This window comes from Podarcis melisellensis (assembly GCF_964234715.1).
Source record: "Podarcis melisellensis genome assembly, chromosome: 1".
Classification (NCBI taxonomy): domain Eukaryota; kingdom Metazoa; phylum Chordata; class Lepidosauria; order Squamata; family Lacertidae; genus Podarcis; species Podarcis melisellensis.
Genome location: NC_138528.1, coordinates 23,980,268 through 24,006,780, shown reverse-complemented (window position 1 = coordinate 24,006,780; position 26,513 = coordinate 23,980,268). Strand labels below are relative to the sequence as shown.

General features: G+C 42.8%; 1 protein-coding gene across 9 annotated transcripts in view; it reads left to right on the top strand.

Moving 5' to 3' along the window:
- SPATA7 (spermatogenesis associated 7) overlaps positions 1-22,932 on the top strand; it is a 54,789-nt gene extending 31,857 nt beyond the window's left edge. For 8 of the 9 annotated variants that reach the window (XM_081912131.1, XM_081912130.1, XM_081912134.1 and 5 more), the window contains 7 exons: positions 7,086-7,561; positions 9,538-9,604; positions 10,809-10,873; positions 13,455-13,508; positions 20,184-20,261; positions 21,207-21,264; positions 22,378-22,932. In XM_081912131.1, the coding sequence (XP_081768257.1) occupies positions 7,086-7,561; positions 9,538-9,604; positions 10,809-10,873; positions 13,455-13,508; positions 20,184-20,261; positions 21,207-21,264; positions 22,378-22,854 (1,275 nt within the window). In that variant the 3' untranslated portion in view covers positions 22,855-22,932. The remainder of the gene's footprint in view (positions 1-7,085; positions 7,562-9,537; positions 9,605-10,808; positions 10,874-13,454; positions 13,509-20,183; positions 20,262-21,206; positions 21,265-22,377) is intronic. The other variant, XM_081912133.1, reaches the window with a different exon arrangement.
- Positions 22,933-26,513: the final 3,581 nt, after the last annotated feature.

Below are 26,513 nucleotides of genomic sequence, written 5' to 3'. Positions count from 1 at the left end.
TTTTTCCATTCAGAATCCCTGCACTCAGAGAGATCACCAGCTGCTTTGTGCAATAGTTGCCCATGTGAAAGAGTAAATGAAGCATCTTATAAACTGGATAGGCACATTGCTCGATTGTTATTTAAGATATCCTAATATGATATAGTAGACTTTTCTGGCCTGTATGAAAAATTGTTCATGTAAACGGAAAGCCTCATCTATAACTAGTTTTGTTGTCCAATAAAATTGAATAAACAAACCTTAGAGCTTGAAAAGCCCCTGGGAATGCTGGATCTATGCCAGATTTGGGATTTAAAATACATCTGCTCTGTTCTGATGTAACACTAAACTATGGATCACAGGGATGGGGAACCTGTGATCCTCCAGGGGTTTTTGGACTACATTTCCCATCAGCCTTGACCGTTGGCTTTTTTGGTTGGTGAGAGTTGGAGTTGAAGAATATCTAGACAGCGATAGGTTCCCTATCCCTATGAGAATCAGCTTTGGAGAATTAAATGTCCCATCCCCAATCCTTCTCCTATCTCCTAGGGCAAAGCTACAAGGAAGAGGTCAGAAGAATTTGCTTCTATTTTTGATTAAGCACATGTTTTCCCAACCCTAAACTGTGGAGTCAGAATTTAGGATTTGAACAACATGCTAAACTGCAGTTACTTTAAAACAGAAGGGAAAATAGTTTAACATGACATCAGAACCCTAAACTGGGATTAATCTTAACTATAATTACAAAATTACAAAAAAACTATAATTACAAAACTATGGTTTGAAGTTGGTTTTTCTGCTAACCAAAGTTAAGATTAACCACAGTTTCTGTGGGTTAAGGCGGCATGGCAAACTATGGTTTGGAATACAGAAGTGAAAACTTCCAATTTTCCTTGTGTCCAAGGAGATGGGAACACAGAAGCTTGGGGGCTCCTGCAGTGCATTCTCAGAACATTGCAGTACAGTGGTACCTCAGGTTAAGAACTTAATTCGTTCTGGAAGTCCGTTCTTAACCTGAAACTGTTCTTAACCTGAGGTAGCACTTTAGCTAATGGGCCTCCTGCTGCTGCAATGCTGCCGTGCGATTTCTGTTCTCATCCTGAAGCAAAGTTATTAACCCAAGGTACTATTTCTGGGTTAGCGGAGTCTGTAACCTGAAATGTCTGTAACCTGAAGTGTCTGTAACCCGAGGTACCACTGTATAGTTTAGCATTAAGTCTGATTCAGCCCAATGTTTTGAGTCAAAATACTATGCTACAAGCTGGCAAGTGGTGTGTACCATACACTTTGAGCTATCTCCAAATCAGTCTTTTTACTTCTTCCCGTGTAATGCAGAAATTCTTAAAGCAACCTACGTGCACTTAAAAAATGACAGCCGTGTCCTTGACGTGTTGCAATTCATCAGGTTGAGCAAGTGTTACAAAGTTCTCCTGTTCAATAAAACATATCCTATTTGTGCAGATCACAGTATTTTTTAAGACTGGGTCCGGGTGGCTGGGCAGAGAGGCAAAACTAGGAAGCTTTGTGGTTTGTTTTGTGCCGTCAGGGTTATTCAATAGCGCTTCTACCACTCAGTGGGATCTGTGTGAAAGATATATATGTTTTGCTGAAGGTTAGCTGTATCTTTCTTCTGGTTTCATGCTTCAGTATGGAATCGAAGCCATGGGAAGAGTCCCCTAGGAACAGGATGTGTCTGTCGCCTGTTCAGATTCATGGTTTTCTGTAAATCTTGAATGACTTTCTGCAGTTCAAAGTCAGACAAAGCCTTCAGGAGTGCTGACTCCCTAGTTTTATCTGCAACCCAACTTTTCTAATTCCTTCTCATTGTACAGGGCTCTGTTCCGCAGGTGTATTTGTGGAAATTGACCCACTGAAGGTCAGAAGGCAGCTAAGGAGCACTTCATAATTCTTTCACTTGGAAACACTTTCTTTTGTTCTTGCCCCATTGTTGCGATTTTGATGTCTCATATCTTTGTTATTTGAGTGGTGACTGATCTGTTGCAGGGGTTCCCAAACTGTGGTCCATGGATCACCATTGGCCCATGGGCTTCATTCAGGTGTTCCTCAGTGGCAGGTCTATGCTGAACAATGAGAGAAGCAGCTATGAATGGTGGGCAGAGTGCATTAATTGTTCTTGTTGATTTTAATTTGTATTTTTATTCCTTCTTTTGTATTTCTACATTTGTTTTATTATTTATTATCATGTTTTATGTTGGAATTCAAACTGCAGTACAATAAAAAAACAAAAGCTAAGAAAATACAATTAGAAATTCTACAGCATCTAGCAGAGACCCACCAAGTGTCCCTATTTTCCAGGGACAGTCCCAGATTTACAGAAGCCATCCTGGTTTCTGATTTGATCCCACAATGTCCAGCTTTTCCTTAGGACATCCCTATTTTCATGGGATAAATCTTGGAGGTATCACAGCACATTATATTCTGCTTTGACAGGCGGAAGAAAAAACCAGTAAGTGGTTCACTTAGACCCTCAGCAATTTTCAAGTGATCCATGGGGGCAACATTTTGGGAACTCCCGATCTTTTGGATTTTATCAAATTTTTGTTGTATAGTTTATTGTATTAATAATATTTAGCACATCCAAATAACATAACAAGAAGGACAATATCTCCTATGCCTCTAAAAACAATCTGTTTTTGATAGCCATACTGAACTGGCCAATCCCTACTGTGGAATGGCTCATTTTAAAGTTATTGGTCAGAGTACACAGCCAAGAGTGTGTTAGATTTTGTTGGAGTGGGGATGATTGATCTCATTTTTGTGATGAAATCTTTCTTTTAACCTGAGACCTCAGTTATAGGAAGATATAACACAGTAGCAGGATGGTTATCACTGGTGTTTGAATGTAACTAAGAGACTCTATGATAAAAAAGAGAGATTTTGCATGTTCTTTTGTAATTCAAGAAAATCTTTAATCAAAATTATTTCCAAAACCAAACAACACCCAGGGATTCCTTTGGTGTGGGGCGGGGTGGAGAGGAATATAGCTTGTTATCACATAATATCAAAACTGAGATGATAACCGCTAAGTCTCAGTTGTGTAATTTATGCTCTGTTTGTTGGCATGAGGTGACAGAAACAACAATAGAGCAATTGTTGGTCTTATCAGCTGTCCACAGCTGGCCAAAAGCTTCTCTAAAAATGCACATCTATCTATACTGAGCTTTTATTTGGCTCTGAGCATCCTCAAATGCGTGGCTCATTCTGTTTCATACTTCAAGGCAATTGTTCTTCTTTTTTGCTATCATTCACATTATTATTCCTTAGTCTGGTCCATTATCTAGAGCTTCCAGCATTACAAGACTGTCTGCATCTCTCTCCCCTCCCCAAAATAATGTATCTCATAGTCCAGGGGTAGCCAAAATGGTGCCCTGCTGATGTTGTTGGACTCCAACTCCCATCAGTTCTAGCCAACATGGCCAGTTGGCAGGAATGATGGGAGCTGTATCCCAACAACATCAGCAGGGCACCATTTTGGCTACTCTTGTACTATTCTTTTTCATTCTTCTTACCAACCAGCAACTCTGTTTTAGATGTTTTGTAAGTTTTCTCCATAATATACATCACTCTTGCACTCCTAGCCTGTTGATTTCAATGGGACTTGCTCTCAAGTAACAGCTGAGTGAGATACTTCTCTGTTGAACTGCCAAAACATTTGTTGCAATAGGAGGTAATAGGGATTTGGAGGGATGCTTACATGGGAGAATTGGCAAGTAGGAAGGAAGTGTACACAAGCTCATGTCTGCTAATTCTCTAAAGCATATTCCATACTTCTCCCCACCAGGGTGCTATTCCTTCTTCTGGTTTTGGAGACAGCAGTAGAGAGGAGATCTATTAAAAATGGCAGGAGGGGTTTTCAGGGGAGAGTTTGTGGACAGGAAAAGGATTATAAACCCTCTCCCAATTCTTCTTCAAAAGTTGATGAGCCACGTTTCCCTTTTGTCTAGTTCCACTGTAGGTATAGATTTGTATTAAAGGGACACAGGTGGCGCTGTGGTCTAAACTACTGAGCCTCTTGGGCTTGCTGTTCAGAAGGTCGGTGGTTCGAATTCATGTGATGGGGTGAGCTTCCATTGCTCTATCCTAGCGCCTGCCAAAAGCACACCAGTCCAAGTAGATAAATAGGTACTGCTGCAGTGGGAAGGTAAACAGTGTTTCTGTGCACTCTGGTTTCCGTCATGGTGTTCTGTTGTGCCAGAAGCGGTTTAGTCATGCTGGCCACATGACCCGGAAAGCTGTCTGTGGACAAATGCCGGCTCCCTCAGCCAGTAAAGCAAGATGAGCGCCTTTGATGGGACTTAACCATCCGGGGTCCTTTACCTTAGATTCGTATTGCTATCTTTTAATGGATTATTTCCACATTTTACTTGTCTTCTACTACTTTTATGTCTTCTCTGCATTCCTCTTTTTTCAAGCCCTTTAAAAAATGTGTCATATCATATCAGAGGGAAATGCGATCACATTCAGACCAAGCAAGCTACCCTTAAGAGATAGTGAAAAATAAATCACAGCTTTCAAAGGCACTGCAAAGTAGCTTTCTCAGATTAAGCTAGCTAGAAATTCCAGTACACTAGAAAACTGCAGCATCTACATTTTGATGATGTGTCTTTCAGGCTATCTTTGTATCTCACTAAATAAAAAACAGCTGAAGGCCAGAAGCAGGAATAAATGGAGTTGAAAGAAGACACTAAAGAGGACACATAGTAATGAGGCCTGTATTCTTGGTACCCTATTATGAAATGATAGGAAGTGGTCTGATTTGGAATCCAGTTCCGAATACCACCTTCAGCATCCGTCTGTTGTTTCTTTTAAAAAGGGGAATCAATGAGTACAATTTTGGTTTAAGACAAAGATGTGTCCTAGGTTAGCTCTCACAACTTCCCTAGATTTCCTTTAGGGCTTGGTCTCACCATGGCAAATCCCCATTGCCACTGTAAACCTGCCCATGCACTGAGGTAATCAAATGTGGCACTGCTCTGGAAGCCCCATCCTTGGGATTAAGGAACAGTGATGCCTCTGCTGTGGTACCCTAAATCTGCAGCGCCCTCCCTCCTCAGACATCATTTGCCTGTTATATTTTAGCCACCATGACAAACTTTGTTTTTCCAACCTTGGAGCAGTGTATAACCTCAGGTTGTTGCTGGTTGTGTTGCCGGCTTTCGTTGCCATTGGATTTTTAGCTGGTTTTTATGTTAATCGTTTTCATTTCATTTGCATTCTTTTCCAGACTGTTTGTAAGCCACCTTAGAAGTTACGTGTAGAAAGGCCAAGCGAAATCCATAAACAAACAAATAATAGTTGGTTTCCCTGCCAACAAACAGCACTGATGCCAATTGTGAGTGTGTAAACATTCAGGAGATGGGAAACACATCGCGGGGATACTAATTCCTGTGGGAGGGGAAGCTGCAAGAGAAGGTTTCTTCACAGTTTTAAAAAAATTCTGAATGGGTGTCCCAGAATGTGCTGTTTTGGTTCCTTTTGCTGACCACGAAAAGGAGGTGCCGCCACAGCCCCCAAGGCTCGGCCCAAGCACAGCTCGCCTCCCCGTGGCTCTGGAGGGTGGCAGTCACGTGGTCTTGGTGAGAGAGCTTGTTGTGGATGTGCTGGGTTGCACTCCCTCAGAATTTTGCACCCGGGGCCATTCCTACCCACCCACGCTACAGCACTCCACAAGACACTGGTGTGCTTTCCACCTAAGAGTCCTTAATAAGAAGTGGGCACATGGGACACAAGACTTCCAACTAATAGGAGTCATGATAAATCTATGAAGAAAGATGAAAGGAAGCAAGTAGCACTCCTGGTGTTTTCTTTGAAGCATTCAGTTTTCAGATGCCTTAAATCTACAATGGGATTTATTTAGGTATTTAATCCGCACTTCATTGATAATATTAGTATGTGTGGCGTTAGTGCATGTGCTGCATTTTGTTTTTTAATGTTTTTTTTCGGTGGGAACTGGTTTGCTTTCGCTCTCTCTCAAAAAAATGCTATCTGGCCTTGGGGCCTAGTGCTTTCAAGAACCTGGTCCTCCTAATTTTTTTGCTGCTGGAGCTTCTTCTCTAGCAGTATCACAATCCCAGAAATCTAAAGGGATGATATTAAGTTGCAAGTTCTTTCACTTATTGTTCAGTTTAATAACCTGCCTGTTCATGTACCATACTCAAGGTGGCTAACAAAGAATAAATACATAGTGAACAATAAAAATGTGAAAAAAATCATATAAATAATAGAATTGTAAAGTTGGAAGAGGGACGTGGGTGGTGCTGTGGCTTAAACCACAGAGCCTAGGACTTGCCGATCAGAAGGTCGGCGGTTTGAATCCCTGTGACAGGGTGAGCTCCCGTTGCTCGGTCCCTGCTCCTGTCAATCTAGTAGTTCGAAAGCCCGTCAAAGTGCAAGTAGATGAATAGGTATCACTCTGGCGGGAAGGTAAACGGCGTTTCTGTGCTTCTCTGGTTCACCAGAAGCGGCTTAGTCACACTGGCCACATGACCCGGAAGCTGCACGCCGACTTCCTCGGCCAGTAAAGCGAGATGAGCGCCGCAACCCCAGAGTCGGCCACGACTGGACCTAATGGTCCCTTTACCTTTTACAGTTGGAAGGGACCCTAAGGGTCAAGTAGTCAAACCCCCTACAATGCAGGAATCTCAAGTAAAGATAGCTGTCGAACTCTGTTTAAAAATGTCCAAGGAAGGAGACAATGAGGGAGAGTTTACCACTTTCCAAGGGAGTCCATTCTATTGTCTGAAAGTACTTCCTGATGTTGAGTCGGACTCTCCTTTTTTGTAACTCGAATCTATTGGTTCAGATCCTAGCCTCTGCCGGAGCTGGAGAAAACAAGCTTGCTCCATCTTCCACATGGCAGCCATTTAGATATTTGAAGATGGCTATCATATCTGCTTTCAGTCTCCTCATTTCCAGGCTAAACACACCCAACTCCCTCAAACTGTTCCTCGTAAGGCTTGGTTTCCAGACCCTTTATTATTTTGACTGCCCACTGCACACATTAAAGCTGGAAAAAAGACTGTACTTTTTAATGAAATAAAGCAGAAGGAGCCTTACTCTGTGTATGTATTTTTAATCCCTGCTAGGATACCTTGGAAGCAGAAGACAACGTTGGGCTACCCTCATGTACACCTAGTGAACAAAGGTGTGTGTTGGGCCCCCAGGCAACTCCAGAGAGGCAAAACACAGCCCTTCCGAATGCTGCAAATCCTGCCAGGAAAGATGCTCCGAAAGCCTCCAACATCTCAGACCCAACCTCATGTGTCAATACATCGAGTCTCCAGAGGTTGCACTCCAAAATTTCATCCAACTCTTCTTCCGACAGCATTGCAAACAAGCATCCTCACAAGGCCCCGAACCCTGAACCCAAAGTGTGCAGTGGGGATCTCCTTGACAAGCACTCTGAACGTTTCACCAATGGTCGGCAGCCATTCACACCACGCACTTTGAAATCGGATGCTAAGTCCTTCCTTTCGCAGTACCGTTATTATAAGCCAGCAAGACAGAAAATAAGCAATTTCACCAAGCAGGTGGAAGCAGAAACACAGACCGACATAAGCAGGTGAAAAAACCTTCGTAAGCAGTCTGTGCTCAGTCATGCCGCAAACTTTCTTATAATGAACGCTGCATCTACCAGCTACCAGTTCGTGTCTAATCTCAGCTATGGAAAGCTACACATGTCATGTGGCAGTGGACCTGCATGCTTCCCTGCCACCCACGACTTAATATTTGCAGCCAGTGTACTGGATGCAAACTTCCACATCCCTTTACTCTGTCCACATACACCTCCATACCTTAGAGCAGCCTTTCTCAAGCTGTGGGTCCCCAGATGTTCTTTAACTATGACTCCCATCACCCCCAGCTAGCAAGGCCAGAGCTCAGGAATGATGGGAGTTGTAGTCCAACAACATCTGGGGACCCACAGGTTGAGAACCACTGCCCTAGAGGGTTCCCCCAACCCTCTAGAGCAGATTTGGGGAGGGTGCCGGGCATCACAAAGACTGGAGGGAGGATTTCCATTGCAATAGTGGCCTTAATCATAACTAATTTGTCCCATTAACTTCAATAGGTCCTAAATTCAACTAACTGATTAAATGTATTTATTGAAATTTATTTTCGGCCCACTTTTCATCCACTGATGCTTAGACAAAAGGCAGGCTGATGCCAGGAGAGATGCTGCTTCAAATACTCATGTTCCAACCTATTTAGGGCTTCCATGTTAAGCTATGAATTGAACTCAGAAGCAAACAGGAAGTTAGTCTGGCTCTAAGCCATGGAATTCAATATTAATACATAATTACAGAAACTTAATGTTCCAAAGCTGTGAATATTGAAATGTATTCACATTGCGATATATGAACTACACAAGTTTTAGAAGACATCTGAAGGCAGCTCTGTATCAGGAAGTTTTTAATGTTTGTTTTTTATACTTTTATATGTGTTCGAAGCTGCTCAGAGTGGCTGTGGTTTAAATTATTATTATTATTATTATTATTATTATTATTATTATTATTATTATTATTGCATTAGCAAATGGTGTCCTCTGTTCCAGAGTTGAAAAGAGAAAAGAGAGGTTCCCGTATGCAGTGTCTGATCATGTCAACAGATAAGTTGGTTAGACTAAAACTAGGATACTGTGACCTGCCCAAGGTCACTTTGTGACTTAACAGTTGAACTCAATTCTCTAAAGATTCAAGGCCAACATCCTAACTTGAGAGCCACTGTGACTTACATTGGTATACAAACCTAATGTCATTGATTGAAACCACAACAATTCCCTTGGATTTACACTGATATAAGCAAGGTAAAAAAACTGAAGTTTCGATCCTCAATCCCTTTCTTAGATTTGGCATTGTGGGTACGATAAGTATATTGGACAATGATCAAATTATTTAGTATGCATGTGTTTTCTTCTGCGGTGAGGTGTTATATACATTCATGGAGTTGTTTCAATCAATAAATTCACTAAGCACTGCTACTGCATATCCTCCATGTAATTTTCATTCTTTAATTTCCCCCCAAAATAATGGAAGATAAGCAGGAACAGTGTTGTAGGAAATATATCCTATTATTGAGAAATATGTGTGATACATGGTGAACACCCTCTTCGCCAAAGCACACGTTCTCCCAATCTAATATTGTCAAATCTTCCCGTTCTGAGGGATTGCTGAATGCTGTCAGGACCATGAATATCTATTGTGTAGCTTGTTATTCATAGGACTGAGGATGTGCCCTAGCTGAGCAACGGTAGCTATTAATATCATCTGGCTTCCTCATCTATGTTGCAATTGCCTTCAATACTAAAATGCAGTGATAACTAAGCAGATAGATTTGCACTTTTCACCCATCAGTGCCTTCATCACTCAAGCAAGAGCATAGCTGAGATTGTCCCAGGTATCTAAAAGCATTACAATTTCCATTAGGTTTTTGTTTGTTTGTTGAAAGTTGGATGTTCTGACATACAGAAGAAGAAAAAACCAGTGTACTGTTTAAAGGTAACTTCAAGATCTGCCTAATATATCATATTACATTTTGCAGTTTTCAAGTGGCGTCTGAAGGGTCAGAAAAAAGTAATATGGCTGACTTTCAGAAGATGATAAAGGAGGTAATTCAAGTGATATATTTACATCTTAACCTTCCAAGTGGTAATAACGTTTAAATGGATCACTATTTAGACCCTTGGTGTCAAGCATCCATGACAGGTGGCCATTCAGCCTCTGCTTTAAAATGTACTGGAAGGAAAGCCCCCCACCTTCTCAGAGAGTCTGTCCCACTGCCAAACAGCTCTGACTGCCTGATGTTTAATCAGAATCTGCTTTCATTTAACTTGGATCTATTGGGTCAGGTCCTACCCTCTGGAGCAGGAGAAAACAAGCTTGCTCCATCTTCCATGGAGCTGTTTACAAGCACAATTCAAAGTGTTGGTGCTGACTTTTAAAGCCCTAAATGGCCTCGGCCCAATATACCTGAAGGAACGTCTCCACCTCCATCGCCCAGCTCCAAGAGCCTTCTGGCGGTTCCCTCACTGCAGAGGGCCTTCTTGGTAGTGGCGCCTGCCCTGTGGAACGCCCTCACAGTAGATGTCAAGGAAATAAACAACCACCTGACTTTTAGAAGGCATCTGAAGGCAGCCCTGTTTAGGGAAGTTTCTAATGTTTGTTTGTGTTTTTAATGTTCTGTTGGGAGCTGCCCAGAGTGGCTGAGGAAACCTAGCTAGATGGGCAGGGTATAAATAATAAATGATGATGATGAAGATGATGATGACAGCCCTTGAGATGTTTGCAGATGGCCATCATATTTTGTGAGAGTAGCTTGTGGTCCTGGGGGGTTGAAAAGGAATAGGTTGCTGCACAACTGCATAGAATCATAGAATTGTACAGTTGGAAGGGATGCTGAGAGTTATCTTGGTCCAAGCCCCTGGACTAGTTGAGGAATCTCAACTAAAATATGAAACACTGTCAGGCCTCATGTTCTCATAATAAGCTGTCTGAGTCATTCAGCTCACTATTGTGTACACTGCCTGGCAGCAGCTCTCTGTGGTTTCAGACGGGAGTCCTTCGCTAGCTCTTCCTGGAAATGCCACAGATTGAACCTGGAGCTTCTGCTTGCAAATGTTCTGCTGCTGAGGTATGGCCCTTTCCCATACCTGAAAAGTCCAGGTGCATTGCGTTGTTCCTGGTATGGTGGCAGAGCACATGCATGTTGAGGAGGGGACAGGTTCGGTTCCACATGTTAACAGACTACAGTTCCTTCCTCTCACTTTTCATTTCTTTTGCACCAATAACGCAGATTCTTTCTCTGGGTTGTAGGTGGAAGACACTGCAGATGATAAGGCTGATGAAATGAAGTCTTTCCCCCAGTTCTCCTCACCAAGGTACATGCTTTTGGGGGTGGCAATATTCATACTCAATATTCATGCCGTTCTGCTGATGCTGGGCTTATGACCATGTCTGTGAAATCCAGAAAAGGCGCCTTTTTTGAGATTAACGCTATTATATATGCTTTCTTAGCAGACATATTTACATATTCCTTCAAACAAAATTTCAGCAGCAAAACTAGTAAGAGGGAAAGCATGTTTGAAAGGAAGGGGCAATTTTGTTAACAGCAAGAGCATCTCTCTCTCTCTCTACCAATAAATGGAGAGAATGTGATAAAACAAAATGGTTATTGGAAGTAACTCTGGGCCCAGGGTGGTACACCAGGAAATATTTCGGGCAAGTTGTTGGTAACAAAAGATGGAAAGGAGGTTCAAGTTCATTTGGGTGTGGCCCAAATACTTGATGCCTTCATGTTTAATAAAAAGTATAATAACAAACAAGACCAGGCAAAGGGGTGGGAGTGGAAGAGCTATGAATATTAATACATATGAAGAAATTTAAATGGGGCTTGTGTGTCAAATAATCTTTATTTAGTCATACAGTGGTACCTCAGGTTAAGTACTTAATTCGTTCTGGAGGTTCTTAACCTGAAACTGTTCTTAACCTGAAGCACCACTTTAGCTAATGGGGCCTCCTGCTGCTGCTGCGCCGCCAGAGCACGATTTCTGTTCTCATCCTGAAGCAAAGTTCTTAACCTGAAGCACTATTTCTGGGTTAGCGGATTCTGTAACCTGAAGCGTATGTAATCTGAGGTACCACTGTATTAAAAAGGGAGCATGTGAAGTAGCTGTGTCATGTGGCTGCTAGACTAACGTCCCCTCTCAGGATGTGATTCTCGTATCACCAGACAGAGTCAGGGTTAAGGGCCTAGTGAGGAAACACCTGACCTCTGCCTCTTGAGGGCTTTGAGGCAAATTTTGTCCTGTTCTTATGCTCCAGCACCAATATGGCCGCGACATCAGATATACCATTTAAAAACTCCAAATTCCTTCTTCAAAGAAAGTTGCAGTTCTTTTCACTGGCTTTTACCATAGCTGAGATGCCTTTTTGTCCTGCCCCTCCCCGACACACAAACATACACCCCACAAAACTGAGCTGCACAAAGATTCACACTTGTGCAATGCAGCTTCCCCCCCCCCCAATCTGTTCTAGGGGTTCCCCCAACTCTCCAAAGCAAATGTATAGAGGGTGCAGGGCACACGTGGAAGGAGAGAAGGGAAAGACAAATTCATGCACTGATGTGACAGTTTAGTTGGATACCACTCATTGGGCTGTATCCAGCTAAGTTCTACTCAAGTGTAGACCCTTTGGAATTGATGGACATAAGTTAGTTGTGTCCATCCATTTTAATGGATCTGCTTCTGTATGAGTAACATTGAATACAAACCAGTCAACAAAGTTGCCCTGCTAATGCAAGCATAATTCCCGGCCCCCACATTCCCCCAAATCTACTCCAGAAGGTTGGAGGAGCCTGCATGACTGATTTTTGACTGAGAAGGGAAGTTCTTTTCCACAAATGGAAGACGGCTTCATTAGATACAGCTCAATTGTGTTTTGTTTTGATTTTCCAGATAAACCTCTTGAGTTTATAGCCAAACTCAAGCCTACTCATATTCTTGATGACTCACCTGTGCTGAGGCACAGAGGCCCCCCAAATAAAAAGGTGCAGCAGGTATTTGTGCATTCTGTGCGCTCTCCGTCTGCATCGAGGACAAAAGCACTGAAATAAAATAGATTTAGTGGGTGGCATATTCGGCAACATGAGAGCTCTATGATAGGCATGCTGTAAAATCACTGAATCAAAGACCTACTTAAGGAGCATTTCCCTTTAGGAAACGAGATATTGCAAATTCAGAAGCTTATAAAAGTCAATGTACTTTTCTTGAGCTGAAAAGCAGCATTGTCAGAAGTGATTTTTCAAACTACCTTTTGTTGTGATCACGAAGGCATTAGTATGTAGAACACACCAACGGGGCCATTCATTGGATAAATTCCTCATGCTAAAAAAATTTCAGTCTAAATAGCATGCAGGTCACGTACTTGAGGCCCATCAGAAGTGGCATTCCTAGGCTTATAAGAGATCCCTGGGCATCTTCCTTAAAAGAAGGTTTTATGTGAAGGTCATTTCAGAAAGAGTTGCCAGAATTTGATGAATGCAAGAGAATGAAGCCAGTCTCTAGAATATTGCTTAACCTTATTTTCACCACGTGTATGTTACATTTTGAAACCAGGTTAATGGTGATACCCCTCTTCACAAGGAATCCTGGGAAATGTAGTTACGTTAGGAGGGCTAGGAATCACTAACAAAATTCTCTGCATTCTTCCCAAGCCATAAATACCCAGGATTATTTAGTAAAGCAATAACAGCTAGACAAAAACCCTTTACACATGTTCCTCGCCACATGTAGACTAAACACATGGTATTCAGCCCACCCTCTGACAATAGGAGCCTCCCCCTCCACATTTAGTCTGTTCATTGAGGTATATATGAGCATAAATGCATGACGGCTTTGTGGTAGTGCGTTGCCTTCAGTGTCTGACTTCTGCTGCCCTCTCTCCCACCCGCTTGTGGCTCAGGGTGACGTCACCGTCTTCTGCGCAGTCCCCAACGATGAAAAGAATCCAAGCTGAGTAAGTGCCGTTTTCATTTCAGCATTGCGAAAATTCTGAACGTTCAGAATTGTTAATAACAAAGCTGAACCAATAATGAGGGAGCACCTTCTGAGCTGGTCACTTTATGCCAGGGAAGAGGAGTCTGTGGCCTGCCAGCTGCAGTTGGACTCCAGATCCCATCAGCCCAATGGGGGCAAAAACCTCTCATTGGCAAATCATTCCTTTGTTCCAGGCACTCTTTCTTTCCTTTTTCTCCTCTTCTGCCCTCCACCTTTGATGCCTAAGCGAGGCACATAGTGTCAGGAGAGAACCAATTGTAACATGATGCTTCCTTATCTGGCTGATTGGTTTAAACAGTGTCTACCACTGCTATGGGACGCGGGTGGTGCTGTGGGTTAAACCACAGAGCCTAGGACTTGCTGATCAGAAGGTCAGCGGTTCGAATCCCTGCGATGGGGTGAGCTCCCGTTGCTCGGTCCCTGCTCCTGCCAACCTAGCAGTTCGAAAGCACGTAGATAAATAGGTACCACTCTGGCAGGAAGGTAAACGGCATTTCTGTGCGCTGCTCTGGTTCACCAGAAGCAGCTTAGTCATGCTGGCCACATGACCCAGAAGCTGTATGCCGGCTCCCTTGGCCAATAAAGCGAGATGAGCGCCGCAACCCCAGAGTTGGCCACAACTGGACCTTATGGTCAGGGGTCCCTTCACCTTTACCTTTACCACTGCTATGAATAAAAATTAAAAGAAACCCTGTCCTCCTTATTCCCTCCCGTGCTTTTTAGGAGCAAAGATGCATCACACACAGTGAGAAAAACACAAATAAGTGTGGAAAACGCTCCTGGGGGGATGGCAGACCCCAGTACCTCCGAGCATCTCCCGGTAGGCACATCTCTGGAATGGCATGTCCACAGTGCCCATCTGTGACACTTCTCTTATGAAAAGTGCACACAAGTCTTCTGGCATCACACAGCAAGAAGATAGAGACATCCGCAGATCTAAACTACGTTTTATTCACAGTATATACAGAGAATTCATAATCCCGTCTGTGTTCTCCAAACTCTGGCAGAAAACAGAAAGCATACAGCAATAGTGAAAGTATAGTCCAATAACACTCTCAGACGGAAGAGATAAGATATTCTTCCGTTCCCACACTCTTCTCAGACATCTCATGTGATTTATACTAATCACACTAACCAACATCGGTTACGTAAAATCCTAACATCCACCCCGATTTTAGGTAATCGATGCTGCGTAAGCAAGGGCAGCATTAAGTGACTTAAACAGTTGTCATACCCATAGTATACATCTGTTGTACCAGTTCCACCTTTGGAACTCCCTGCAATTGGACTGACCAGTTCACACCTCTGATTACCATTCTTCCATGGGATTAGAGCTCTTGTTTTTCCTTGGTCTGAGGAAACAGTGTTGACTCTTGCAACCTTCAGGCATGGTTTCTTGCCCTTTGAGGACAAACCCTGTACTCTGTTCAAGATCTCAGGTTCTGTAACCTGGTCTGGAATGCAAGCCACAGCTATATTTGCAACAGCTGTGTTGGCAAATTCCTACGTGTATTGGGTGGTTTACCCTTCGTAGCTCTCTCTATCTGCGTATCAGGCACTGATACTGACCACCTCCTTTTTGGGAGAACTGCGACCTACAGTGAACAGTGTTTTCTCTTCTTCCAGTTCAGACTCTAATGATGGTCTGGACAGTATACGTGTACTTCTAGCAATAACTGTGTCACCTGTATCAGAACTCTGAGTGGTGCTTAACTGCCACTATCAATATCAATGTCAAACGCTACATCTGAAGTGGCAAAAATGGGGTAACTGTGGAGAATATCTTTCTCCTTTCTAGCAGTGTGTTCTACTTACCTAGTGAGAATCACTGTATCAGTGTCAGGCAATAAAATTCTGTATTGTCCTTTCGCATAACCCATAAAATTGTCATGTGTATCTCGCATACTCTGCGGTGTCTCCACCCATATGTCAGACCCAAAAACTCTAAGGTATTTGACAAAAGGTTCTCTCTGGAACAGTTTCTCATAGGGCGTACCTTTTACATCTTTGGAATATTTTCTATTCCGTGTATAAACAAAAACATTCAGCAATTGAGCCCAAAACTCTTGTGGCAAACCTGCACTTAGCAGTTGTGCTTTCATGCCCTTTTGTAACTCTACGTTCACCTTCACACACACATCATTGTTCCGTGAAGACTCCTGGATGGCAATCTTGTTCACCTAGGAAATGTTCTAATTCCTGTGAAACAAAAACCTGCTTTTCACCAGTGAAAAGAAATTCAATTTTCGCATCATGAACAAATTGCACCCTATCACAAAATTCTCTGAACTTTGTTAAAGCCTGACGTTGTTTTTCTAGCATATAGATCCATGAATACTGAGAAAAACAATCAACCATAATGAGGTAATACTTGGCTTTGCCTCTAGAAGGTGATAGAGGACCAATCAGATCAGCATACACTCACTAGAAAGCTCTCGTTACTACCTTACCAGGCTTCTTGCCTTTTGGCTTTGTACCTGTAACACAAAATGCACCATCACATTTCTTACAGTCATTACTGTCAAAAGAAAGTAAATAAAATCCATCTTCTTCGTAGGCATACAGCAGATCTCTTCCATCTCTGGTGATCACGCCTCTCTCCCTGTTGAAAGAAACACTAAAACCTTGTTCAGTAAGTTGAGACACTCAACAAATTATAAGACAGTCCTGGAACATAACGGACATTGTTAATCGTGGTTTGGATGCTCTCCAGATACACAGTTCCAATCCCTGTAGCTCTCAAAGATTGACCGTCCACTTGCTGGACAGTATTCCACAACTCCTTGAAGGTGAACAAACCTTTCTGCCCAGACATTTGGATTGTGGTTCCTGCGTCCACTACAAAAGCATTGTGGTGTAACCAAAAGCAAGTGCTTGTGTAGGACGGGGCTTAGCACGCTCTCTGCCACCGGCCCCTCCCATTCCAGAGCTCCTTGTCGCTCCTTTGGGCTTTTGGCCCTTCCTGCAATTGCGTTGAAGGTGCCCGATGGCCCCGCACTTGTAACACCGTATGGCCTTAAGAGCAACCGCTCCCTCCTCCCTTTGAGCAACCAGAGGGGGGGATTTCAAAGCTCCATTCTCCCCCTCACTTGCCACAAATGCAGCTTGTCTATCAGCCTCTGACAGCAGCATAGAACAAATCCTCGTCACGGTGAGGTCTGCAACTGGCAGAGCTACAAGCTGTGACACAACAGTCCCGTACCTCCCATCTAGGCTGTGGATAATCAGGAGACAGAAAACAGGTTCTGAAAGATCAAAGTTCCTCAGCATCAGCTGACCGCGCAGATACTTCAACTGCGTGAGATGCTTTTGGAGGCAATCTCCAGCTTTCAACTTCAAATTAAAAAGCCGTTGGAAAAGCAAGAAAGCACTCCCTGCTTTGAGATGAACATCTCGTAAAGCCTGCCACATCTCTTGTGCGGTGGCTAAATCCCGGATATGAATCAACTGATCATCAGACACAGACAGGGTGATCAGTGCTTTCGCCTGCATGTTCTGGTCATGCCATACTCTATCCGGCTGCAGTGGGATGGGGTCTTTAATCACATGGAACAGCCGCTGCCTTACAAGAACGGCCTCCATTTTCTGTGACCACGCAGCATAATTGTCGTCCGATAATGGCGGACACGAGCGCAATCCGACTCCTTGCTTGGAATCCATTTTGGCCTTTTACTTGCAGCCAAAAGGTCCCACAACAACTTCTACAGCAGCAAACAGTCTCCAGCAAGCTCGGGAGTGGCAATTAAGGCTTGCTTATCTCTCCGAGGTTTATTGCCCTCATAAATCAAAGGGTACTCACACAGTCCGACAGCACACAGCCAACTTCACTCTTCTCCGGCAGGAACGCAGCCTCGACACTATAGGCACCCCCGGAATGAAGACTCGCTGTCGTTACTCCAGAGTAGCAGAGGGCACTGGATCGTCAAACCATCCTCTTTGTGGAAAATGCTCCTGGGGGGACGGCAGACCCCCAGTACCTCCGAGCGTCTCCTGGTAGACACGTCTCTGGAATGGAATGTCCCTTCACTCCAGAGTGCCCATCTGCGACACTTCTCTTATGAAAAGTGCACACAAGTCTTCAGCAAGAAGATAGAGACATCCGTAGATCTAAACTACGTTTTATTCACAGTATATACAGAGAATCCATAATCCCGTCTGTGTTCTCCAAACTCTGGCAGAAAACAGAAAGCATACAGCAAAAGCGAAAGTATAGTCCAATAACACTCTCAGACGGAAGAGATAAGACAGTCTTCCGTTCCCACGCTCTTCTCAGACATCTCATGTGATTTATACTAATCACACTAGCCAGCATCGGTTACGTAAAATCCTAACAGTGAGATGCCTTGCGAGTTGGTGGGGAAAATACTCAGACACTTGAATCTAAGCTCTGTACACATGAGGGGAAAGGAGTGGGAGTGAACATGCAGCTCTGTGTGCCAGCACTTTGTTGCATGAGAGAATTGTGTACTTTAAACACAGGCTCACACACCTCCCTTTCTTTGAGAAATAAGAACAACGAGCATCACAGCATAATTAGGCATTGGTGTGGATCACCCAGCTCACACAGCATCATCTGCTTCATGGTGGAGATGCGATGGTATGCCCACTCCTTCACCATAAAGAAAGGCATGCTACCACAGGATAAAGCAGCTTTCTCCAACCTAGGGTCCCCAGATGTCGGACTACAACTCCCATCATCCCATGCTCATTGGGCTAGGGATAATGGGATTTGTAGTCCAGCTGAATCTGGGAACCCAAGATGGAAAAACTGTCTGATTCTTTCCCTGCCCAAACAAAGCTTTGGGCCGAGCCAGGGAAATGGTGTTAAGAAGTCTCCCCTATCCCAGCTTTGCTACTGATTTCGGGGAGGCCGTTTGCATTCTCTTTCTGTCTTTCAAAGACATCTGGGCTGCAAGACACAATATTGAAAGGCGTTCTAGTATTCCTTGGAAGGCACTGCAGGAATGTAGTATTATAAGCATCAACGTGGGGTCTGATCAGAACGCCAAGTAGCTGGAAACTCTCCAACCTCTATATGATTTACGGCGGGTGCAAAGGAGCCTGTGCCAAAGCCATTCAAGGTGTTCACGATGCTCAGCACCCTTCACTCAGGCAACAACTCCTTTACAGATGCCATTTCTGTTTATGGAAGGAAATTCAGCAGCCCCTATCAACAGATTTGCATACTGATGGTTGATTACTTCTATTAAGTGTTTGCGTCTCCCCGACGTTCGTTTGCATCTGTTTGCTTACTATTTAGACATCTGAGCAATTAAATTACATTCCTGTGACTTGAAATGTTTTGTCTTGTTTTATTAAACACGTTTGTTAAAGGGGGGGGGAGGAGATATAATAACATTATAAGAGAAGACTGAGTGGGAACAAGGGAGAGAACAGCCTTGAGGTTACCTGCTTCTGATGTGTGGGGAATTGCAGAAGGTAAAGCATTCCCATTTGCTAGTAGGTTAATCTGTTAACTCCTAAGTATAGAAGGTTTAGAAGAGTGGCTCCTGTTGTGATCTAATCTGTTAGGAGGCCGGGTTAAGAACGAAGGCAGATGCCTGATAACAGAAATCTGGCCCAATTAATCATACACATTTTTGTTGATTAATTGATTCACATTTGTGTATGGGGGGAATGTTCTGAAGCCATAAAAAGAATTCAAATGTGAAAGCAAATAAAATAAAAAGAACATTCCTTGTTTTTAGGTGATGAGAGTGTGTCTTAGAATAGGCACCATCTCAGAATAGGCGTTCCCTCTTGCGTGAGGGGAAAAAAAGAACGCCTCTTTTACAATACAGCTTGCCATCTTTAGGGTGTTTTTTTATTTTTATTTTTACAGTTTAGTACTTTTATTAAAGAACTTCTTTAAAAAATCTGCTGCCCAATTAATTGGTGCATCTTTTGTCATTCAATAAGTTCATTAATCTAACCCATTTACAGCACACTTCTACTCATGTCTGACAAGGCCTGTTGAATTAAATGAGAGCTACTCCCAGGTAAAGTGGGTTAGGATTGCAGCTCATTATGGAAGCAGAGAGTGGTATTCAACTGGTGTAGAGCAGACCTATTGAAATTAACGGGCCCAATTTAGTCATGTTCATTAATTTCATTCCCTAAAACTTTGTTGAGTATTACCCATCTAACCCCAGCAGTTTATCAGGTTCAAATTACTCATTTCAACCTTGATAGCTTTATATGGCTGCATTTTGAAACTACCCGCAGGTAATTTGTTAGGCAAATATAACAATTCCACAATTTCCATTGATTCCCATGGGAACATTTCTAATCTGTTCTCTCTCTCTCTTTCTCTCTCTCTCTCCCCCCCTCACCCCCCATTTCTTTCTGAAATGGCTGCAGCCAACCAGCAAAGAGATAAAGGGAAAACTGATTTGCCTGATCTCTCCTGCTCTTTGATTTGTCTGATACAGCTGTTTGGATATCTGATTCCTTGCAGGGTTTATAGGGAGGTTTGAGCATAATTTTTACATAGTGAGCAGGCAGGACCTGCATGTGTTGGACATCCTTTGCTTCTAATGATCTCCAGCCTAAATTTATCGATAGCTATATTTGCATCTATATGATCTACTGCTTCAGAGAGAGATACATATCGGCTTTCTTTTTTCCTCTGCAGAGAAGAAGAACTTCTGTATTTAAATTTCATCCAGGACATAACAGATGAGATTCTTAAGCTCGGATTGTTTTCCAACAGGTTTGGATATATTTGAGGTTATTTTATTTTTTTTGAAAAAAATATAAAAAGTTTTTCAGCGATGCTGTGAAAAGCATTATATAAGTGATTGGGAGCTGAAGTGAAGAGGCCTGGTCAGGCGTCTGACAGACAAGAGGAAACCAAAAACAGTTCTATAAGAAGGATCCAGCAAACTGCCAATGCTCATCCCACGGATCCTGCAGCTCTCTGGGCTGCAGAAGGAACCAGGGATCACCAATAATTGCTTGCCCCCTGCTTTTCAGTCATTTAAGCCTCCACTGGATCAAAGAGTGTTGTATTAGCAAAGGGGAATAATTGGACATGACCCTTTCCTCTCTCTTTTTAGCCATTTATATCCTGTCCTTCCTTCAAAAGGAGCCCTGGGCAGTAAACATATCTGCAATAAAAATGCAGTTAAAAAAACACAAAAACTTATTCAAACATTCAAAGGGTGTTAAAAACATCTAAAAGCAGTTAAGGGCAATTAAGCATGTAAGGAGTCGTGTATCTGAATGACCTGCCCCCAAAACAGAAGCACTTTAAGCAGGTGTCAGAAAGAATACATGGCACATGCCTAATGTCAATAGGCAGGGAGTTCCAAAGGACATTTTCTGCCACCCTGAGGCCTGACTCCTGATGAATGCAGTATAGAAACTGCAGGGCACTTGTAGAAGTGCAAGTTCTGCCGGTGCAAGTGACCGAGTCAATTATTGACTTTGTTAATAACTTTTTAAACTTTTACTTAATAGCGTTTTATTTTATTGAGAAATATTCCTGGCAAAGAATAAATAAGAGAATCTTAGCTGCTGCTTCTTCTTTTGCTTCTTTCTAGAAAACACTTGTAAATGTTGGTGTTTAGACACCTTTAGCAATTTTTTAAAATGGTTTCCTTCTGGAAAATGAACAGCACCTTCATTGCAAAATGTTTCTTCTTTTTTAAAAAAGGGCACTGGAAAGGTTATTTGAGCGTCACATAGAACAAAATAAGAACCACCTGGATGAGGTATGTCCTGTGTATACAAGGCCATTTGATAAGGCCACATAAGATTAACGCAAATGCTGTTGTTATCCTGTACACCCACTTTGCTCTTCCCTGGGAATGACCAGGCAAACAAACCACAAAGAGCACGACGACCCAGCCTGAGATTATTTTGCCCTAACAAACCTTTATTGCTAAGTCAGCAACAAACCGTGGCTTAAGGCTGGATGGCAATTGTAGGTTATTACGCCAAAACAAACAGGTTAGGTTTGTAGTTTATTTACCCACTTGAGCAAAGCAGGCGCACATGGAGCATTTGTGAACAAGCATGACTTACTAACTAAACCATAGTTTTTGGCTTTGCATTAAATGCATAGACAGCTACTGACTGATTTAAGCACTTGGCTCTGTGAATCTGTTTGTTCCTTATTTCATATACATGTTATATAGACCCATTTAAGAATTTGTACTGAACTGGATTCTTGGATGCGTTATCTTCTTCTTCCTTTGGCGATCACTCGTAGCCGAGTAAGATTATCTTCCATAAACACGGTTTTAACAGTGAGTCTGTAAGTGCCTGTGGAGGCCAATTCTGGATCCACACATCCTTCCACAGTGGAGACATAGGTTTCCAGGGAGTTGATGATCACGGTGAGGGTTTGCCAAACATGCCTTCCTCTTAGCACATTTCTCCCTTTTGTCCTGAGTCTTCAAAGCCCATGACACCTGTGGTAAAGGCTGTTCTCCAACTGGAGCGCTTGCAGGCCAGTGTTTCCCAGTTGTCAGTGTTTATACTACATTTTTTTAGATTTGAGAGAGTCTTTGGAATTCTTTTGTTGACCACCAGCATTACGCTTACAATTTTAAAGTTTGGAATAGAGTAGATGCTTTGGAAGATGATAATCGCACTTTGAAGCGAATGCATTAGAACACGGAATAAGCAGGTTTTTAAAATATATATATTTCAGTTTCAATTACCTAGAAAAGCCTGGGTTGAAAATGACCTATTTGATTATCTTTCTGATAGTTAAAAACAAAACCATTGTACCATATATATATATATATATATATTTAAAAATAAATAAATCTAAAATTGTTTTTCCGAACTCTCGTATTATTTCCTCCTTGAAATCTTAGACCAAAATGCGCCACCTGCTGGAGATTCTGAAAGTAGACTTGGGCTGCAGCAAGGAGGAAAAGCCGGCGGGAGGCTTGGACATGTTTGGTCTGCGCAGGCCTGAGCCAGCTGAGCACCGCCAACATCGCAGCAAAGCGCAAAGACAAAACAAGCCAGCAAAATGCGAGGTGCTGCTAAAAGCGGTGGATTTAAATGGAAACGATCCCTCTGTATCTCCTGTACGCAGCGATGACTCTGAGGTGGAGGGCAAGACTGGCTTTTCCCCAAATCTGAGCGAACCAGTGAGCGTGGGGCTGGATCCTTCCTCCTTTGTGGTCACCGATGAAACTGCAGAAACCTCGTGCACGTTGCCGCCGGCGCTCAGCTCAACCACTTGCGATGCTGACTTTGAAACGAGCGACTCTTTGAGGGAAGTCGACGAGCTCAAAGAAAGCTTTGCAGAATCCCTCCCCATCTCCATCGACAACGCGCAGTAGAACTAGCAGCAAAGCACCAAGCCAGCCAGCGGTGCAGATATCTGAACTTTGCAAACTAAATAAAACGATAGCAAATGATCCCTCCCCCCTTTAAAAACCTTCTCTTTTGGATGCACTCGTAAAAAAAAGGGCCCGAGTATTTTACGAATCAGGCTGTAGCGAACTGAGTCCTCTCACACACACTGTAGTGGGCAGCTGACATGTAATCTAACACAATGAGATTATCTGCTGAAAACTCTTGAATGTAGAACTTTTCTATATATTTTAAAGGCAGGTGTGATTTATTTATAAGATTTATTTATAATAAATGAATATAACATTTGCAACGGTAAAATACAGTCTTTGAATTGATGTGCCTACGCTATGTAGCCATTTGTTTTAACACATATGCCCTGGCTCAGTGATTTCTTATGGCTGTATGCATTCCAGTGCAGAGTTTTCGGAATCAGGGTTGTCGCGTTTATTTCAGTGGCTGCAATGCAGTGCCCAAACAGATGTGTGGTACCGTCAGCTCTGAAAGCATGGATCAGCTGATTGTAGGGTCTGAGTCTCAGCACTCCACCTGACAGCAGGTGATCGGCATGACGACAAGTGTTGCCCATCTTTTGGTGGGACCTATCCTTTCAGGCAGTAGCAGGACAGCTCACTGCTGCACGTGACAAGGGCATCAACATACCGCTAATGCGGATTTGTGCAATATGCTTCCAGATTGATCCCAGCTCCAACCAGCCCAGGGTCTGATAAATATTTTCTACAGCAGAAATGTTTGTACCTATCACGAAGTATATTCCAGCTCTGACATGAGGCTGCCATTGAGAGCTTTGTAGTCACAGAACATGTGGGGCATTCGTAGCATTGAGAGGATAAAGGGGTGATGGGGCTAATTTTGCTAGGTCTTCCCATCTCTATCCAGAGCCGCAAATAAGCATGCACAACTAGTTGAGGGTGCTGGATCAAGGCCGTCTGTTTAGAAGAGAAAGTCAAGAGGGCGAGGTTCTTCAGTGCCTGCATACAATTCTGATTCCCTTTTCTTCTGATGCATGCAAAGTCATAATAGAGGTAAGGGGTAAATTAGCCATTCCATTAGTCTCCGAATATCAGCAAGAGTTTGGTGGCATTTGTTCAGCTTGCATTTATATGTATCCCTCGCAGTACCCTTCCCTTTCTTACTCTAAAAGATTAAAAATTGTTTGTTATCTGTGTCTTAGTTGCTTAGGCAGTATCACTTTTCATACAGCCCCCCCCAAAAAAAATTTGGTCCCACTTTTATTAAAAAAAAAAAATCTTAGAGTTTGTAAAGAGAAATGCAAAACTTAATATCAAATATCGCTTTTAGTCAACATTAATCTGGATAAGATAAAAACATAGAGAAAGAGAGAGAGGTGGAAAAGAGCTTAAAAGAGAATGAATACATAGTTCTGAAACTAAAGAACTTCCAATTCTTCATCTGTCCACTATATATATAAGCAATAATCACTTCATCCACCCCAATATAACACCCAATAAAACCACTTTGGCCCTAGTTTTTTTAGGTTTGCTTTACATACAGCTGTGTTTTCTGTGTTTGCCTTTATTAGTACTGTCATTTGTGTTCATAAATACTACTGCGTCCATTGGAGACTGGACTACATAGCTGGAGATGTGAGTATGAGTGCCAATTCCCTCCTTTAAATTCTAAAATAGTCCTTTAGTCATACACTGACTAATAAATAAAGGAAGTCAAACATAGATTTCATTAAATAGAAGTAAACGAAACAGAATCATTAAAATATGGTATTTTGGGCTGCATCAGATCATTTAGAAACATGAGCTGGACTTGGCAAATGCTTTCCTTTTAAGAACTTTAAATCACAGTGAAAAATCTTTTGTTTTCCTTTACTGGACAGATGAGCACAGCGGCATTCTCGGAAAGAAAGAAAATGGCGCTCTAAATTTAAATAAGGCACATGGCCCCCACTTTACCACTGCTAATAATAATCTTGTTGAGTCACACAAAAATAATGTCAGACAGTAGCAAGCTGTTTGGCGAGTCCTCCAAAATTCTTCCCAGATGCTTTGTTCATTAAGCACAAGATACCTTAAGTCCTGGAAATATGCAGCACTGTAAATAATACCAAGTTGCTATGTCTAGGGTGACAGATGTTTGGTTTATATTTGGGTGTTTGTCTGCCACTCACAGGCAAATAATTCTGGAAATGGAATTAGTCAGAAATTGAATTAGTGGAGTGGGTTTGGGTTCTTTTTTTCCAGTAGTGCTACTAAGGGCCAAACTATTTGAAGCACAAGATCTGGGTTCAGGTTCAAACAAGGGTGTTGTTGTTTTCAGTTACGAGCAAATACCTCCTCCAAACCAGGCATGCAGCAGTCAGTGAAAATAACTTTTCTTTGTTATTAAGAGACATCAGAAACAATATGGCGGACGTTCTGCTCAAGTGAGGAACAAATGCATTGCAGGGGGTTGGACAAGATGACCCCCGGGGTCCCTTCCAACTCTACAGTTCTAAGAAGCGAAAGTAAGGGTTTGGCAACAGAGGCCACCCACTGAAACCACATGTCAGCAGCAGGTGGGGCAGAGGCAAAAATGGCTGGAGGCATGAATGTGCATTTTAACTTTGTATTGCAAACTAGCAGAGACCATGTAACACCGATCCTGAAATACATTGGCTCCCAGTACGTTTCCAAGCACAATTCAAAGTGTTTGGTGCTGACCTTTAAAGCCCCAAACCAGCCATAGGCAAACTCAGCCCTCTAGATGTTTTGGGACTACAACTCCCATCATCCCTAGCTAGCAGGACCGGTGGTCAGGGAATTGTAGTCCCAAAACATCTGAAGGGCCAAGTTTGCCTATGCCTGCCCTAAACGGCGTCGGCACAGTGTACCTGAAGGAGTGTCTCTAATCCCATCTTTCAGCCTGGACACTGAGGTCCACCTCTGCGTGAAGTGAGGTTACAAGAAACCAGGCAGAGGGACTTCTCGGTGGTGGTGCCCGCCCTGTGTAACGCCCTCCCATCAGATGTCAAGGAAATAAACAACTATCTTTCAGAAGGCATCTGAAGGCAGCCCTATTTAGGGAAGTTTTTAATGTTATCAAACATCGGGAGATGCCCAGAGTAGCCGCGGAAACCCAGCCAGATTATTATTATTACTATTATTACACACCCCTCTATGCACCATCCAGGGTTTTAAGAATTCAACAACACATTCCAGAAAGGAAGAAGAACTCAGTGGTATGTCTAAGGAGTGTCTCGAGGGCCTGCTAGAGAGGCTTAGAGGGCCACATTTGTACCATGAGCCTGAGCTTCCCTACTCTTGATAGAGCGGGACAGTGATCCAAAGCTCCATATCAAACCTCCCACTAGCTAGTTTCCTTCGGCCTTTGCCAACTGTAGGAGAGCCTTGCTTTGGGATCCTTTGTTCCCTTCACTGGATTGTCTGGCTAAAATATAATACAGCAGTAAGCTAGAGCAATAAACACCAATCCATTTGTGGCATCAGCTTTCGGGTTACGAAACCATTTGGACCACACTTAAAAGATGCTTCCTCTTAAAATATTTCATGCAGCAATAAAACAAAACTTGTATGTAAGCGCTTCAAATATTTATTTCCATGGCAAAAATAGACTATGATATAATTCATTTCACATATATTACATATCAAAG